The sequence below is a fragment of the Globicephala melas genome, chromosome 10 (assembly GCF_963455315.2).
Source record: "Globicephala melas chromosome 10, mGloMel1.2, whole genome shotgun sequence".
NCBI lineage: Eukaryota > Metazoa > Chordata > Mammalia > Artiodactyla > Delphinidae > Globicephala > Globicephala melas.
In genome coordinates this window covers 62193241-62211152 of record NC_083323.1, presented here as the reverse complement: position 1 = coordinate 62211152, position 17912 = coordinate 62193241, and the positions used below count along the sequence as shown (strand labels likewise).

The following is a 17912-nucleotide window of genomic DNA, read 5'->3' as shown; positions in this document are numbered from 1 at the left end:
AACTAATTTATGAAAGGTGAATGGAAAGTGTCATTTCCACTTAAGTGCATATATCGATAATTAAGTGATAACGCGAATGAATTCTAAGCTACTCTGGTAAACTCAGTCTTCCAAATAAATGGAGAGTTGATGTCAAAAGGTTGGGATGACCCATCCTACAATGTTTTTTTAAGTGTAGACCTCTTTATATGCTAAATCCTCATGCCCCACAAATTTTTCTCATTTTCTACCTTTTGTTTCTAATTCAGCTTCATTTTCAAGGGTACATGTACATAGTATATCTAGGCTTATAATGAAAAATAGTAGTCCCCTGCTACCACTTTCAACTCTAGCTTTTTCTCCTGACATTTATCCCTGTATATCTAATTAACATGTTTATACTGCTCCTTCTTAGATTTTTCAGTTTTAGACGTTGTCTATTAACTTTACATTCTAGAAGCTGAGGGATTAGCTCTCTTAAACCAATATACTTTTCTCATCCTCTCAATATATTGTACTTCATCATATCTATGCTGCCATCAATTACAAGATGCCCCATTATTTTGGTATCACTAAGAAAGTAAAAGACACTGCCAGTTAGACTAGGCTATGCCATCATTTGTATGTCACATCTCAATATTGCATCATTTTTTTCCATAACTGAGGCTTATGGTATATTATTATTATGTCTCCTTTCTTATACTCTGCACAGCTGTGTTCCTGGGACTTCACTGTCATCCTGGGAATTTTCTTTACTCTTCTTTGGTGGATCCCTTCTTTTTCTTACTCTTGTATGACTTTCCCAAATTATGGTGGGTCACATCTTCCCAGGCTTCCTGTATAACGTTTTTAGTATAAATTTCTTGAGATCTTGCATTCTGAAATGTTCTTCTGTTCTCACACTTGATCAGTAGCTTATCTCTGTAGAATTCTCTATTAGAAATCATTTTCCCTCAGAATTTTGAAGGTATTTCACTGTCTTCCCTTGTTAAAAAAATTATGTAATTTTGTAATTGTTTCACCACTTCTAAGACCCTCCCCCCCCCCACCCCCGATACACGGGCCTCTCACTGTTGTGGCCTCTCCCGTTGCGGAGCACAGGCTGCGGACGTGCAGGCTCAGCGGCCATGGCTCACGGGCCCAGCTGCTCCGCAGCATGTGGGATCCTCCCGGACCGGGGCACAAACCCGTGTCCCCTGCATCGGCAGGTGGACTCTCAACCACTGCGCCACCAGGGAAGCCCCTAAGACCTTTTTTTTTAAAAAAAATTTATTATTATTACATTTTCCCCATGAAAGTCAGGCTGTTTTATAATTAAAAAACTATTGTAGTTTTAGTGGCAGTGTTTTTTCTTAGTATATAAAATAATGGTGTGTTTTAAAGTTGATGGCTTCTGAGATTTGGTGAGGTGTGATACACAGACACATTTATTTGTTTGTTTGTTTGTTTGTTTATGGCTGCATTGGGTTTTTGTTGCTGTGCACAGGCTTTCTCTAGTTGCGGCGAGCAGGGGCTATTCTTCATTGCGGTGTGCAGCCTTCTTATCGTAGTGGCTTCTCTTGTTGCGGAGCACGGGCTCTAGGCACGCAGGCTCAGTAGTTATGGTGCACGGGCTTAGTTACTCCACAGTATGTGGGATCTTCCCGGACCAGGGCTCGAACCCGTGTGCCCTGCATTGGCAGGCGGATTCTTAACCACTGCGCCACCAGGGAAGTCCCCACAGATACATTTTTTTTTTTTTTTTCTTTTTTGCGGTACGTGGGCCTCTCATTGCTGTGGCCTCTCCCGCTGCGGAGCACAGGCTCCGGATGCGCAGGCTCAGCGGCCATGGCTCACGGGCCCAGCCGCTTCGCGGCATATGGGATCTTCCCAGACCGGGGCACGAACCTGCGTGCCCTGCGTCGGCAGGCAGAATCTCAACCACTGTGCCACCAGGGAAGCCCCCCATAGATACATTTTTAAAGAATAATAATAAAGTGTACTTCTTATAATTCCAACCCACAAATATGGGATGAACACTTAATTTGATATTGGACCTTGTATGTTGAACCTCTGATTTTCTTGTTTGGTTTTTCTAATTTTTATCTTTGTACCTGTCTGTATTTTCTACAGAGTTATCCTGAATGTTACCTTTTAAACCTATTGAAATTTTAAAACATTTTAATCCCATACCCCTAAAAACCTATTGAAATTTTTATTTTGTTGGTCGATTTTAATTTCTAGGGCTCTTTCTTTTTTTTTTTTTTTTTTGGTACGCTGGCCTCTCACTGTTGTGGCCTCTCCCATTGCGGAGCACAGGCTGCGGACGCGCAGGCTCAGCGGCCATGGCTCACGGGCCCAGCTGCTCCGCGGCATGTGAGATCCTCCCAGACCGGGGCACAAACCCGTGTCCCCGGCATCGGCAGGCGGACTCTCAACCACTGCGCCACCAGGGAAGCCCTAGGGCTCTTTCTTGATATTCGTTTTTTACTTGTGGTAAAATGCACATAACATAAAATTTATCATCTTAACCATGTTAAGCATGTACAGTTAAGTAGTGTTAAATGCATTCACATTGTTGTGCAACCAGTCTCCAGAACTGTTTTTATCTTGCAAAACTAAAATGGTTTACCGATTAAATAGCAGCTCACATTCCCCCACTTCTCTCAGGCCCTGGCAACCACCATTCTGCTTTGTCTCTGAAATTGACTGCTCTAGGTATCTCATATAAGTGGAATCAAACAGTATTTGTCTTTTTGTGACTGTCTTATTTCACTTAGCATAATGTCCTCAAGGGTCATTCTTTGTCATAGTGTGTATCAGTACTTCATTCCTTTCATTGTGCAATAATATTCCACTGGATAGTTACACCACATTTTGTTTATCCACTCACCAGCTGAATATTTAGCTTGTTCTCACTTTTTGGCTATTATGGATAATGTTATTGTGAACATTTGTGTATAAGTTTTTGTATAGACGTGTTTCCTCTTGGGTTTATAACTAAGCAGAATTGCTGGGTCATATGGTAACTCTATATTTAACTTTTTGAGGAGCTGCCAGACTTTTTTTTTTTTTTTTTGTGGTACGCGGGCCTCTCACTGTTGTGGCCTCTCCTGTTGCGGAGCGCAGGCTCAGCGGCCATGGCGCGCGGGCCCAGCTGCTCCACGGCATGTGGGATCATCCCGGACCGGGCCACGAACCCGTTTCCCCTGCATCAGCAGGCGGACTCTCAACCACTGCGCCACCAGGGAATCCCCATGCCAGACTGTTTTTGCAAAGTGGCTGCATCATTTTACATTTCCACCCTCAATGTATGAGAGTCCCAATATCTACATACCATCACTAACATTCATTATTGTCTGTCTTACTGATTATAGCTATCCTAGTGAGTGTGAAACGGTTTCTCATTGTGGGTTTGATTTGCATTTCCCTAATGGACAGTTATGTTGAGCTTTTCATGCATGTGCTTATTGGCCATTTGTTTATCTTCTTTGGAGAAGTATCTATATAAGTTCAATTTTGAAATATGTTTCCACTTTAAGGATAAGGAAGAGTTGAGAGTTAGTTGCCCAGTGACTGCAGAGGATGAACAGACAGACTGCACCTCTGCCCAGCAACTCAGTATGAGCACCAGTCCTCCATGTACAGCTGAGCTTTCTGCATTAAGGTACAATTTCAAAGTAGATGATCTTTCACATTAAGATTACTTTTTCTTCTGATCATTTCTCAGGTGTTTCTTTGTGCTCTATACTAAGCCTAATGTCAAGTTCTTTTTTCCATAGCACAACTCAGCAAGAAAAGGATCTAATAGAGGATTCAACTGTTCAAAAAGATGTTCCCAACCAGACAACTATACCAGTTTCTTCCCCGAGTACTGCAAAGCCATCGAGAACAAATACTGCTTCACCATGTAATAGTAACATAAGTGCAGCTGTAGCTGTGGCCCTACAGGTAACTTGATGAATTTAGTTTAGCGAGAATAAAACAATAGGTTAAATAATGAGAAATTTTATTTTTCACATAACTCTGCTAGAGCAGAGTCATTTGGAAATAGCCCAATTGGGGCTGGTTGCCCGCATTGAAAAAGGAATTTAAAGTCACTCTGAAGAAATTGGAAATTTTAGCCTTGTTGAGGGAATGAAGAAATTACTGTTTATTCTGTTTCTTTTGATTGCTTTATTTCCAATCAGATTGTGGTTAAGTGAAGCTTCCTTCTCATTATGATGTCTGTACCTTTTTTTGGGCTAGGGTATAGAGGCTTTGAGGCTCTTGAAATTCTTTTTTGTATAATGCTTAACAAATCTATGAAACCCATGAGGAGCCACTGCCATTTTTATTCAATTCCCAGAATCATTTTTATAATTTGAAAGATATAGAAAAGCAGGGGGAAAAAAGCCACAGAATTTACCTATAAGTCTTTCATTCATTGATATAACTAGTGCATTTTTGGTACAGCTCTTTTTTTTTCCAGGTTAAGAACATTTTATCTTGTCTTTTAATAATAACGATGATAATAATAGAATAGCACCTACCACTTATGAAATGCCTACTATATGCTAGGACCAGTACTAAAGACTTTTTTTATGCTTTAGCCCATTCTCACAGCATCCCTATTCTCCTCCTTTTCAGATGAGGTAATTAAGAGTTTATATTATTGGTTTCCAACTGCTCTGCTGAGATTCTTGTATCTCAGGGTTCTTTGTAGTCAGGGAAGAGAGAATGGAACCATTTTATTTCGTCATGTGGATGTACCATTATTAATTTAATCTGTTCTTCCTTGTTAGCCATTTAGGTTTCCAGGTTTTTTTGCATCATTATAAACATTGCTGACTTGTATATCCTTCAAATAAATATCTCAAGTGAAATTATTGTATCATACATAAATTGCTAAGACTTTTTAATTATATTCAACAAATTTTATTTTTAATGATTGTACCTGTACACTTTAATAGCAGTGTATAAGAGACTGCCTAGTGCCCTTTCCTACAAGATAACTTACTGATTTCTTGTGGTTAACACTATTCTTTCTGTACTTTATTATTTAGAGAATATGTATGTACCATAAATGTTTTTGTTTCTTATCTTTACTTCAAAGGAACCTCGGAAGCTAAGTTATGCTGAAGTGTGCCAGAAGCCCCCTAAAGAGCCATCTCCAGTTCTTGTGCAGCCACTGCGAGAACTTCGCTCCAATGCAGTATCTCCCACCAAAAATGAAGAGAATGGAGCTCCTGAGAAGTCCTTCGAGAAACAACATGAGAAGCCAGAAGCAAGGGCTAGTAAGGATTACTCTGGCTTCCGAGGCAATGCCATTCCCAGGGGAGCAGCTGGAAAAATCAGGGAACAGAGACGCCAGTTTGGCCATAGGGCTATACCTCAGGGAGTGACTCGACGTAATGGCAAAGAGCAATACGTGCCACCCAGATCACCAAAGTAAACAAAAACAAAAAAACTGTTCAGAAACTTCTCTCTCTTCCCATTAAACTTGAGCCTGGCTATATTGAACTGTTTTGGAGGGGAGGGCGTGGCCAGGAAGGAAACAAGAGAAAGTACATCCTTAAATCATTATGGATTTTGGAGTTGTGAGCTATAGAATCCCAAAATTCATCTCTAAAGCGATTTTAAAATGCTGGAGGATTCCAATCAGTATAAATATATATATATATGTATACATATATAAAAATATAATTTTTCTATTTTTGTTTTTGATTTTAATTTGCAGAGATCTTCTGCCTGGAATCAATTTTGAGGGTTCAGATTTAGCTTGGGAGAAAAACACATTATACATCCTTCAGTATAGGAGATGAGGGAGTGAGAGAAAATATTTTTTGAAGAAACATTTCTGTAAAATTAGAAATTACTTTTTTTAATCTATTTAAAGTTTGGCTTGGAGAATGCCATTTCTGCCTATATGGCCTTGTGTTGCAAAACAGATCAGTGGCTGGGGGTGACTGTTGTGGTGTGAGTGTGTGCAAGTGTGATTGAAGCCAAATCTGTTGTCATGTTAGTAAATGATTTGAAAACTGAATGTAATACTTGAGTAGATTTTTTTTTTCCCAGTTTGAAATTTAGTCTGTCTTTTTGACCTTACTAATATTTCATTCAACAAGCTGTTAAACTCTGATTGTACTTGGGGATGTGACTACCAATCAGTTTGATACTCAAGGAAAGAATGGGGGTTATTTGAAAAATTAAAATTTTGTGTTATATCTGAGGGGGTGGGTCAAATGGAGCTCAGAGGTTTAAGCTGCCCTGTGATTTTTCTTCCCCCCCCAAAATAGGAAACGATTTCTTTTTTTTTGTTACTTTCTTCATTACTCTGTTCTTTGATTATCCACCCCGAAAAGCAAAATAACCAATCACCTACAGAATTGTATGTTTCTAGCTGCCTCGCTCAGTCTAGTCAAATCATATAACTGTTCTAAATTTCTGACTTGAACATTAAAGTATTTTACTCTTCTGGTCATGTATTTAGAACTTTAGATCCCAGAATGATAGGGCAGACCGACCCTACAGTAATTTATTTGTGTTAGTGTTAAAGATGAAACATTGTAGCTGACTCTTAAAGTGTTAAATAGTATAGATGTAAAAAGAAATTTCTTTTTAAAGGTTTAATTTGGGGACAACCTTTTCTGTTTACAATGTATTTATCACCTTCCTTCTTTCCCTTTCTCAAAAAAAAAAAAAAGCAGTTTGGAATTCACAGAAACAGAACCAGCAAGTCACAAAATTTTTGAGTTGAGGTTAGAAAGATAGTTAAAATTAACATATAATTTCTCAGTGAATAAAGTTGTAGCTCTCACATTAAATAGGCAAGTTTACATGCTGGTGTTTAGAAAATGGCTAAAAAATTAAAAACCATGTTGCATTAATCTGTTTTAAGTCATACCATTTTCAGAGTTCTATGTAAAGTGGGGTTTTGTTTTCTTTTTAGGGATAGTTTGTGATAGTAATAACTGTCCCTTATGTTAGTGAATTACATATGTACAAATTGAAACTGTAAATTGTGAACACTGGAAAGCACCATTGTGACATAGAGTAAACATCTTAGTAATATATTAAAATGAATGTAAATGAGGGTTAAAATTACATTACTGTGAAACTCATCTTCCAACTCTAAGTTAAGCTTTGGAGATTTGTATTAGTAGGTAACTGTTCAGAGCTTTGAAAACACCGCACATTTCTGTACAAGCCAGAATTATCATTTCTTTGTAACTTATTATTCAGCTTGGCAATTGCTTTTGATTTGGTGGATTGATAACATGATATATTTAAGCAGTTTGAAACTATTCATTTCTACTCACTATTTTCTACTAAATGAAACATACCATAAAACTACCTGTGCTGAAATTTGGGGGAAGTTTAGGTCCTTTAAAAAAAAAAGTATTAATAATCACTGACTACATCTATGATAAAAGTGCTTATTTTGGTTTACTTAGATAATGCTGCAGCTGGTGGAAATGATAAACGTTTAAAGTGTTAACACTCTGTGAATGTATTGGATTTAAGAGAATAAACATTTTACAAAAATCGCTTGGTAAGGATTATAAACTTAATTATTGCACTTAGATGAAACAATACTTTTTTTTTTTTTACAATGTGTCACAGAAATAGGCCTATATTACTTGTATCCTTGTATGACTTGCTGTTAGTCTACCCAACTTCTAAAAACTAAATGTTCTAATTGATACACAAGAAAAGAGTTCTTTTTCAAGAAAGCAAGTGTGTTCTTGCTTTTTCCCAGAAGGTGTTATTGAAAGTAGAAATTTAAAGACATGACCATTTTTAAATTTCATATTAAATATAATGTTTTTCAGTTAATTTGCCTCATTACAGCTAATAGTTCCCATTTTGATGGGATGTATAGGGAAGAATAATGTGTGGGTGTATGTGTGTGTGTGTGTATATATATATATAATATATATATTCACAATATGTATTTAGCATTTATTTTATTATATCAGATTTAAGGTTTGTATCTAAATGATGCCTGTGAGTTGTGTGAAACTGATGGCTTTTTTGTCCAGCATTACTCTGTAACTGATGAGGGTCGGGCATTCATTGTAGTTTAACTATTTATTTGGTTCTTTAGAACGAGGAATTTAAATGTCAAGTTTTTCTCTTCATCCTTATGACTTAACGTGTCCTTGGGTTGTTGGAGGGTAAAAGTAGATACAAATGATCTTGAGTGTATGGTTCAGTGATCTTCTGCCATACTTCTTAAATGCATGAGAACAAGAGTCACACAAGTTCATCACCTTGCACTTCACAGAGAAGGTATATAGATAGAGATATGGCAAAACCTGCCTCCATTTTCTATCCAGATAATTAAGGTTTTCATGGTATCTAGGCCTGTCTTTAATCTGAGTAATTTCATTTTTGCAAATATAGACACTGGCATTCAAAGGAATGATCCATCTAAATTTTTTTCAACTGGATTTTGGAAGAAGATAAGATCTTTCAGTGATATGGTTTTATTGTTCTTATCATCTTATGTGCTCTATTTGCATGTGATCAGATGACATGCAGATTTATTTATTTTTGGTTTCTAAAATTAAGGTATCTTGAATATTGTTGTACATTCCTTTTTCTTTTTAAATACCAGGTTGGCTTTGGAGAAGGCGTAATGAGGGAGTATTAGCATCTGCTGGAGCAGAGACTAATATTTAAAAGTTACTGAACACTTTATAGTTTTATTAGTTATGGCCTTAAATATTTAGTCTTTTGGCTTAAATGTCCATTGGTTTTACTTTGATACAGTTGAGCAGCACTGGGGTTAAGTCTGTTATTTATGTTGGCCATGTATATTAACCATATTTTAAAAGTACTGTTTTGTTTTTACAGGAAGGGTAAAATGCGAAAGAGGAGTTTTTGTAAATTCTTAACTACAGTGTACGGTGTTCTTTCCTAAGTTTTTATATTTCCTTACAATTTGGTGGCCATTAATTTAACTTTGGGCTTTTTGGTGTATGCTAATTTAGTCTGAGATTTCAAGAAGATACATAGACATTTCAGTCCTCATTAATTGAGGACATTTTAAGAAGTTGAAAGAGAATTTGTTTTCAAGTTGAGAGTGTATTCTTTTTTAAATTCCACCTAATTATTAAATAGTTTCAATTTTATTTTTAAAAGCTGTGAATTGTTGAGTAGACGGTTCCTGAAAGTACAAGTGAGATATCAACAGGCTGTGTATACAATGAAATGGTTTTATTTTCAGTTTTGAAGCACAAAACACTGATTAGTGTAAGAAACAATCCACATCATTATTGGGTTTTGTTTTTTGCCTGATTCAGGTGTGAGTGATATCTCTTAAATGTTCGGGGTTGGGAGTTAGAACCAGTTATCTGGCTTCTCTTGTCCATTGCTTAGGTTTGTTCTTGTTGTCAAAACCACTTCCCCCCCCCCCCCCGCAAATGGTGTGACACATGCTCATGCATATTATGTTATAATGAGTACATCGTTGTATTTGTATTTTTGTTTTCAACATTGCCAAGGTGCTATGGGAAATTAACACAAAATTAGAAAAAATAAAATTATTAAAAAGCAGGACTGGTTTCCTTTTCTCCAGGTGGCTTATCTCTAAATGGCTACTTGTATTTACTTTCTGATTAGCTTTTATGTTGCCCACTCTCTAGTTCTATTCTGGTTTCAGCTATTATTTTGTTTTTGGGAGCGGGGTATGGATTGTGTGATATTTCATCTGCACAGTGAGGGTAGAGAGCTAGAAGATTCAGCTCTGTGATTCTGGGGTTTTCTTAAATTCTTTTAGTGTCAGAAGCAGTTATTGAAGGGGAGAAAAATCACAGGGCAATGTGCAGCTTAAGGGTTTGCCTTCATGGGTCAGATTATGGCCTGATTTGAGTGTGTAAATTCTGGGTCTTTAAACTTCTGTTTCCAAGAGAAAGCCCCTTGGTTACCTTTACCTTTTCAACCACATCTTTGATTGCAAACCCTAGAGCTAAAGGGTTTGGGGGAGCTTTTTAAGGGAAGGTTTACTGGGAAATTTAAGTGAGTCTTTTAATCTTTTTTTAAACTATGATAACGGCAAAAATGGAAAAGCTGAGCAATCTCTGGCTTTTTTTAACAGCTGGTATCTGCAAATTAATGTGACAGCTCAACTTTTATTGAATATAGCATTGCTAAAAAACCCTGAAGTGTTACATAGCTGTTATGCCACAGTTTATTCTTGAATAGTAGAAATCTAGGTCTTTTAAAATATAGGCTAATTTCAAATTAGATTTTCTAATTCTCATATATTCAGAAATATTTATTCCACAAGTTATGTGTTATGAGTGTGTTTATAAATAATACATATAAAGGTAACATTTAATGTGAACATTCACTTTGATGATGACTTAGTAGCATTGCTCTTTCAACAGCTAAAACCTTTATTTTGCTAATGAACATTTATCTTAATGAAGATAGCTGATATCAGTGAGCAAAATCATCCCAGTAATAACAGGTTTACAGGGGAAACATGCTAACAAAGCCTTAGGGCTTTCTATCAATGTGTTAGTGAGTTTATTTGGCCAAGAGAGGAGGTGCATAACTTAAATTTCTTCTTTACCATATCAGGAACACACTGTAATTGTGTATTAGGTGGACTAATGACCAATTGATAAACTTAGTTATGTAGGCTTTTGAGTTGTATTAAAAATGAATGGATTTATCAAGAGTCTTTTATCACTGAGATACTTTATGTATTTATGCCTTGTTAGAAAATATTAACCGAAGTATGTCTCCAAGTTTAAATTTCAGTTTTATGCCTGGAAGTTTTTATAAAAAGTTTAACACTACTAGAGGACTGAATTTCCTTAAAAAATCTCTGGAATGAAAACTATCAAGGATGTCTTTAGTTTGTATGAGGGTTTAAAGGAATTGAGATGTTTTCACTTTCTTCATAATGCTCCATTTTCTCCTGGTGTTGTGGGAAGGAACAAGCTTCCTAAATGTTATCTTTTAAATTCATTTTTGGTAGCTGTTTTGCAAATCTTTGAAGCTGCTGTACGTCTCTCCTGTTTCCTCTGCATACCTGCTGTATCAGACTTAATGAACCATAGTAGAACTCTAGCCTCCCTATAACCTTATGTAGGCTGTTATTTATCTTTAACGTATGTTTTATATTTATTTTGAATGATGCATCTAAGTTCTAATTTTGCTCTTTTGCATTCCAAATTCTGCCTATACAAATAACTATGACCTCGACATGTCAAAACTGAGGGTATTGACTTAGCATTGGACCTAATCGTGATGGGTGGGGTATTTGTTTAGCCAGTATATATTGCATGCTGTGTTCCAGGCATTGTGCTAGACAGCAAAAAATAGATTGGATTCCTACCCTTATGGTGCTTAGCATGAAATAATCATAAGTAATTGCAAAATTAGACCAGCAGTAAATGTGAAAGCCAGAACCAGGCAGAGTCCATGCAGTTGGAGTGGGGTGTGATACAGGGATGAATGCTTTCCTGAGAAACCGAGGACAGATATCTGAAGGAGTAGGAGTTAATTAGGTGAGCCCAGAGGAGAGTGTTCCAGATGAAGGAGCAAACTGTACATCTTTGTGATGCATTGGAAGAATTATAGTGTCCTGCAGATACAGTATGGGGGGGACCTTGTTCCATCTTCCAAGCTGAGGACAGAGAAAGAGGTTAAGAGCCAGACTCCTGGGTTTGAAATTTGTGCATTATGGAGAACAGATGAGACGAGATAGATTTTACCTGGTGATGATACAGTTGGAGCAAAGTGGTAGATTTGAGAAACATTTGGGAAGAAGACATGAATGGGTTAGATATAGAGGGTAAGAGGAAGGCATAGAAAATGACTCATGAATTTGTGACTTTGGAACTGGATGGAAGTTTGTGGCATTCACTATGATTGAATACATTGGCAAAGAACCTTTTGTGGGCAGGGAGATATCAGTACGGTTTTGAGATGGTTATGCTTATTCTTGCAGGATTTCTGATAATCCTAACAATGGCAAGATGGGGGTGGGGGGACTGCAAAAAGAAATACCGAACTAAAATCATTCCCTTTAATTCTAAAAAACAGTTCATCTCTAGCATTAGGGTGATTTTCATTAGATTACATTTTCTTTCAGCTTACTTAGGGATAGGGATAAAAATTATTTAATTTATATCTACCCCTATTTCTGTCTTAATTGTTGCTACCCTAATCCTAATCATCATCCTCTCTTCCCACCTGGACAGTCTCCATGCCAACTACTGTTAAGCACTTCTCATGTGAGTTCATTCAAGTTTTAATGTTTCCAATCCTCACCAATAAAATTGTCAGATTGGAGAGGAATTAAAAGCATTAAGCTTGTTGTGACTGTTATCACTGCTAAAAAAAATTTTATTATCAACTTGCCATTTTTCTATGTGAAGATCCCTAAAAAACATAATTCACACATGCCTCAGCAAACCAGCTGTGTCCTAGAAATGAAGTAACACACTCATAAACACGGCTAGAAGGTTATAAAATTTGAATGTCTATCAAATCCCCCCCAACCCTGAGTAACATTATAGTCTTCCCATAGCTACAGCCAACTCTGTTATTAATCTTGGTGTATTTAGGCAAATCATTTCTTTCTCTCAGCTTGTTTACTCATCCAAAAATTTAGGGAGTAATAGCACATACTCTTCAAGATTCCAGATTTAACTTACTAAGTTAAAAAAATTTTTTATTGTGTCTCACCACTTGTTTTCTTGTGGATGTATGGCTGTTTGTGTAGCATGCCACTTTCCATCAGTATTCAAATCTTAGAAATACCCACACACTAACTCCATGACCTTAATTGTTTCATTTATGACCATTTTGATCTTACATATCTACTATAAGCCAAGACACTAGGTGCACAGAATGCTAAAATTATGAAATTTCTACCCTTAATAACTAGAGTGGAGCATTATAGGCCAAAATATTACTATGAAGTGTTATGAATGTTTTGATGGTGTTAGAAATACACATTCAATGGTGGTCAGCTCTGCTGGGGTTGGGGGGATAGGCATTAACTTCCAAATGGATTCATGAACAATATGTGTTGGCTAGGTAGGTGAAGGAAGAATGAACAGCATACTGACAGAGTGCAAGTAAAGAAGGGCAAAGAGGCATGACCATGTGGCAAATTCAGTATAATAGTTTGGAATGGGTGGAGTGTAGGTTTCAGTAGAGTACGACAAGAGAAAAGCTGAATTTACTTTGCAGTCAAATCATGACCAATTGTATGCTAAGAAAATGACTTCACTTGATTCTGTAGGGAATGCTGAACCACCGAAAGTCTTAAGGAGAGGATTATGGTTATATTCGAAATTGAGAACACAAAGCTCGTGGCTATGTGAATAGTTTGGGAATTGTCCAGGTGAGAAAGATGTTTGGAATTAAGGGAGCAGTAGTTAAAACAGTATGAGAGGTTGAATAATCTCTCCCACAAAGATGTCCACATCCTAATCTCCAGAACCTGTGAAAGTTATTTATACTGCAAAGGGGATTTTGCAGATGTCATTAAGTTAAAGATTTGGAATGAGGTTTTCCTGGATTGTCCAGGTGGGCCCAATGGTCAATTTTTATTTACTGGTAGGGCTCTTTTTTTATAATCTATTTTTGTTTTTTTTTATAATTTATTTACTTATTTATATTTGGCTGTGTTGGGTCTTTGCTGCTGCGCGCGGGCTTTCTCTAGTTGCGGCGGCGAGTGGGGGCTACTCATTGCAGTGCGCGGGCTTCTCATTGCAGTGGCTTCTCTTGTTGCAGAGCGCGGGCTTCAGTAGCTGTGGCTTGTGGGCTCTAGAGCGCAGGCTCAGTAGTTGTGGCTCACGGGCTTAGTTGCTCCGCGGCATGTGGGATCTTCCAGGACCAAGGCACGAACCCGTGTCCCCTGCATTGACAAGCGGATTCTTAACCTCTGCGCCACCAGGGAAGTCCAGGGCTCTTTTTTATGTTGCGGATATTTCACCGTCTGTTAAATATACTGGAAACACATTCTTATTTGTAATTTAAAAAATGTTAACGTTTATATCAGCGGTCCCCAACCTTTTTTGACACCAGGGACTGGTTTCGTGGAAGACAATTTTTCCACGGACTGTGGCGGGGGTGGGGGGGATGGTTCAGGCAGCTTGGGGACACCTGTTGTATATGGTTTCTTGCATTTTAATTGTTTTGGGGGCCATATCTATCAACATTCACCTGTACAACTTGCTTAGAAAGCCCTGCCTATGCTGAAGTTATTAAATATTTTTCCTCTCTTCTAATACCTTAATTTTTTTCTTTAAATTTTAACTTTTAAACACATTCAGTTTCTTTTGGTGCATTATGAAGTGACACTCTTATTTCTTCTAAATAGTAATTTGTTAAAAAACAATTTGTTAGATACTTGATCTTTTCTCCTTGATTTGAGGTGCCACCTTTATCATAAAGGAAATTCCTAGTTACGCGTAAGTCTGTTTCTTCAGTATTTATCAAATTCCTTCTATCCTCTTCCTGCACTAATAACACCCTATTTTAACTCCAGTAGCTTTTTAGCATATTTTGTTATTTGAAAGGACAAATTGTTCCCATAGTTTTTTTATTTAGAATGTTTGGCCATTCTTGTGAATTTTTTTCTTTAATATGAGCTTTAGAATCACCTAACAAATTTTGTTAAAAAAAAAAAACCAAAACGTTCTGTTGAAGATTTTATGGATATTGCATTGTACTTACAAGAAATTTTGGGAGAACTGACTCGACAAAAATTATGAGTCTTGCCACTAAAGAACATGCATGTTTGTCTTATCTTTCATTATTCACAATCAGTATTCCTTCATGACTTTTTGGTTTTGAGGCTTGTTGATTTTTAGTATGTTTTGATATCTGCTCAGGCAAAATTCCTCTTCTAAATTTTTTAATTTTTCTTGACTTTTCTTGAGCATTTAATCTTCTATTTAAACTTTAGAATCTGCTTGTCAAGATTTAGAAAATTACAGTAATATTTTGATAAAGATTGCATTCACTTTTTTTTTTCTTTTTCTTTTTGCGGTACGCGGGCCTACTCACTGTTGTGGCCTCTCCCGTTGCGGAGCACAGGCTCCGGACGCGCAGGCTCAGCGGCCATGGCTCATGGGCCCAGCCGCTCCACGGCATGTGGGATCTTCCCAGACCGGGGCACGAACCCGTGTCCCCTGCATCGGCAGGCGGACTCTCAACCACTGCGCCATCAGGGAAGCCCTGCATTAACTTTTATAGATTAATTTTTGGAGTATTGATATCCTTATGATATTGTGTCTTCCCATCTGGGAATAGGTAACTATTATTTAGGTTTACAGTTTTCTTCATATAAATCGTACACATTTCTTGTTAGGTTTATTCCTACTTATGTTTTGCTGTGACCGAATGGATTTTTCTTTGAATTGCCTATTGCTGTAAGACAGGAAATTATTTATTTTTATATGTTGGCCTAATCTTAAGCCACTTCATAAAACTAATTGTAATTCTGATAGAACTAAACTAAGCTCCGTGAGAGTATACACCTTTTTCAAACACTGTATTCCTAGCACCTAGACAGTTCCTAACATGTTACATTAACTCAGTATGTTTGAATGAATGAATGAGTGAATGACAGTATTTTAGTTGATTCTCTTGGATTTCTGGGTAGACAATATTTCCAGTTTTTCAACTGTTATAATTATGAAACTTTTAGTAAAGATTGCTTTGTAGATTCATGTTTTAAAGTACTCATTCTCTTAATATATAGCAATATTAGAAAAAATAGAAAAAGATACAATTACAAAGGTATGATCTCCTGCAGAAATATTTCTCTACTTAAAAAAATGTTTTTTATGGAAATTTTAAAATATATACAAAAGTAGAATAGTATAATCAAACTGCATATTCCCGTCACCCAACTCCTTCTATGATCTCAGCCAATATTACTTCAGATATACCTCTACCTTCTTCTCACCCCACCTTACACTGGGTTATTATGAAGCAAATCTCAGGCATACCATTTCATCCATAAATATTTGAGTATGTTTTCCCATTAAAAAGTACTATTTTAAAGTTATATAATCACAATGTCATTACCATATGTAAAAATATGACAATAATTCCTAAATATCTAGTGTTCAAATTTTCCTGATCCTCATAAATTTTTTCTTTCCTTTAAAAATCTCTTATTTAAGGGCTTCCCTGGTGGCGCAGTGGTTAAGAATCCGCCTGCCAGTGCAGGGGACACGGGTTCGAGCCCTGGTCCAGGAAGATCCCACATGCCGTGGAGCAACTAAGCCCGTGCGCCACAACTGAGCCTGTGTTCCAGAGCCCGCGAGCCACAACTGCTGAGCCCATACACCACAACTACTGAAGCCTACTCGCCTAGAGCCCGAGCTCCACAACAAGAGAAGCCACCGCAACCAGAAGCCCGGGCATCGCAACAATGAGTAGCCCCCGCTCACCGCAACTAGAGAAAGCCCGCGCTCAGCAATGAACACGGAACGTAGCCATAATTTAATAGATAAAATAAAATTTAAAAACTGCCATAGTCCTCATGTAAACCAGAAGACATACATACATATATTCCCATAGATTCTCCTTACATTGTTGCAGTTAAACGGAAATTTCAAAGTCTACTTCCCAGTCAACCTTATTACATTCCTTTTTTAAGCTGAAATTCATTTTTTTTTTCCCCTCCAGCCCATGAATGATATAATACTGTCTGGGAACTACTAAAGAACAGATGCTGAGGCCTTACTCTCAAAGGACCAATTTTGGATCAGAATGGAAGGGAAGGAAAAACACTGGAATTCCCTCTAATTCTGCAGGGGACTTCTGACGTTTAAAAAAAGATTCAATACTACTAAAGAAAGACTATGAATGGCAGTTTAAGGCATCTGCCCCAGTAGTTCCTGGTAAAAACACACACATGTGTGGATCCTTATACTGAATTAAAATATTAATACTTTTGGAACACCTATGAAGTCATACACCAAGGAGGATAAAAAGATAAAGAAGACGAAGTTCTCCTGTAAGTGGTTAGATGTCTAGGAAGGGGGAGGCAGATTCTCCCTCCTTTGTCTTAAATGCTAGAACCGAAATAGAAAAAAAAGAGCTCCTGGTAAATGCAATCGGGAAGCCCCAGTGAAAGAACTGGCCTGAGTTCAAATCTTTATGAATCGGAGGTGTCAATCAGGGGGAAACGGAAGAAGTGACAAGACAAAGGGATACACTACTAAGTGAAGAGAACTGGAAAAAGCAAGGCCTGGGGCCCCTGAAAACTGCGTGGTCGTGAGTTCGTAAAAGGTAAAGGCTATGTGTCCCGGTGGACATCAACACCGTTGGCGTATTTAGCGTTGGAGAAATCGGGGCGGCGGGCTTGGACTCGTCGTTTCAGGAGTCTCCCAGTAGAGGGCGCCATCAGACCGCGAGTGCTCAGCCTGACTCGGCTTCGGAGGCGGTGCATCCTCAGCCCGGGGGCGGGGCTGCCGCGCTCACGTGACCCTTGCTCATGGCGGCGGCTGCAGCGGAGGCGCTGGCGGCGCTTGGCGGCCGGAGCCGGATCCTGTAGTCGGGGTGTGGGCTCGCGTCAGTCCGTCCCTCTTTCGGCCCCCTCGGTTGTCTTCCGGAGTGTGGCTGACAGAGCCGGGATGGCGGAGCGAGGCCTGGAACCCTCGCCGGCTGCGGTGGCGGCGCTGCCGCCCGAAGTGCGGGCGCAGCTGGCGGAGCTGGAGCTGGAGCTCTCGGAGGGTAGGAGACGGGCGGGGGAGCGGGCGCCCGGGCGCCGCTGCGGCTCGCGGCGAGGGGAGACCAGGTCCCCGCCGCGCGCCCTGGTGGCCGTGCGGGCAGAGTGGAGGAGGGTGCCGGAAATCTGGCCCGGGCTCTGAAGGGTCGCTCCCCTTCTCTCTCACCCTGGGAAGTGGGTTTCCGTGTGATTCATTGTGTTCCCTGGGAGGGGGTGAGCAGAGGCTTGGAGGAGAGGTCCTCCCCAGGCCCGG

General features: G+C 38.6%; 2 protein-coding genes across 8 annotated transcripts in view; both read left to right on the top strand.

Moving 5' to 3' along the window:
* Nucleotides 1-6655, top strand: part of LARP4 (La ribonucleoprotein 4) — a 63685-nt gene extending 57030 nt beyond the window's left edge. For all 4 annotated transcript variants that reach the window (XM_030835088.2, XM_030835086.2, XM_030835089.3 and 1 more), the window contains 3 exons: nucleotides 3501-3625; nucleotides 3741-3909; nucleotides 5054-6655. In XM_030835088.2, coding sequence (XP_030690948.2) covers nucleotides 3501-3625; nucleotides 3741-3909; nucleotides 5054-5392 — 633 coding nt within the window. In that variant the 3' untranslated portion in view covers nucleotides 5393-6655. The remainder of the gene's footprint in view (nucleotides 1-3500; nucleotides 3626-3740; nucleotides 3910-5053) is intronic.
* A 10767-nt stretch (nucleotides 6656-17422) lies between these two features.
* Nucleotides 17423-17912, top strand: part of DIP2B (disco interacting protein 2 homolog B) — a 235546-nt gene continuing 235056 nt past the window's right edge. For all 4 annotated transcript variants that reach the window (XM_060305617.1, XM_060305618.1, XM_060305616.1 and 1 more), the window contains exon 1: nucleotides 17423-17664. In XM_060305617.1, the coding sequence (XP_060161600.1) occupies nucleotides 17565-17664 (100 nt within the window). In that variant the 5' untranslated portion in view covers nucleotides 17423-17564. The remainder of the gene's footprint in view (nucleotides 17665-17912) is intronic.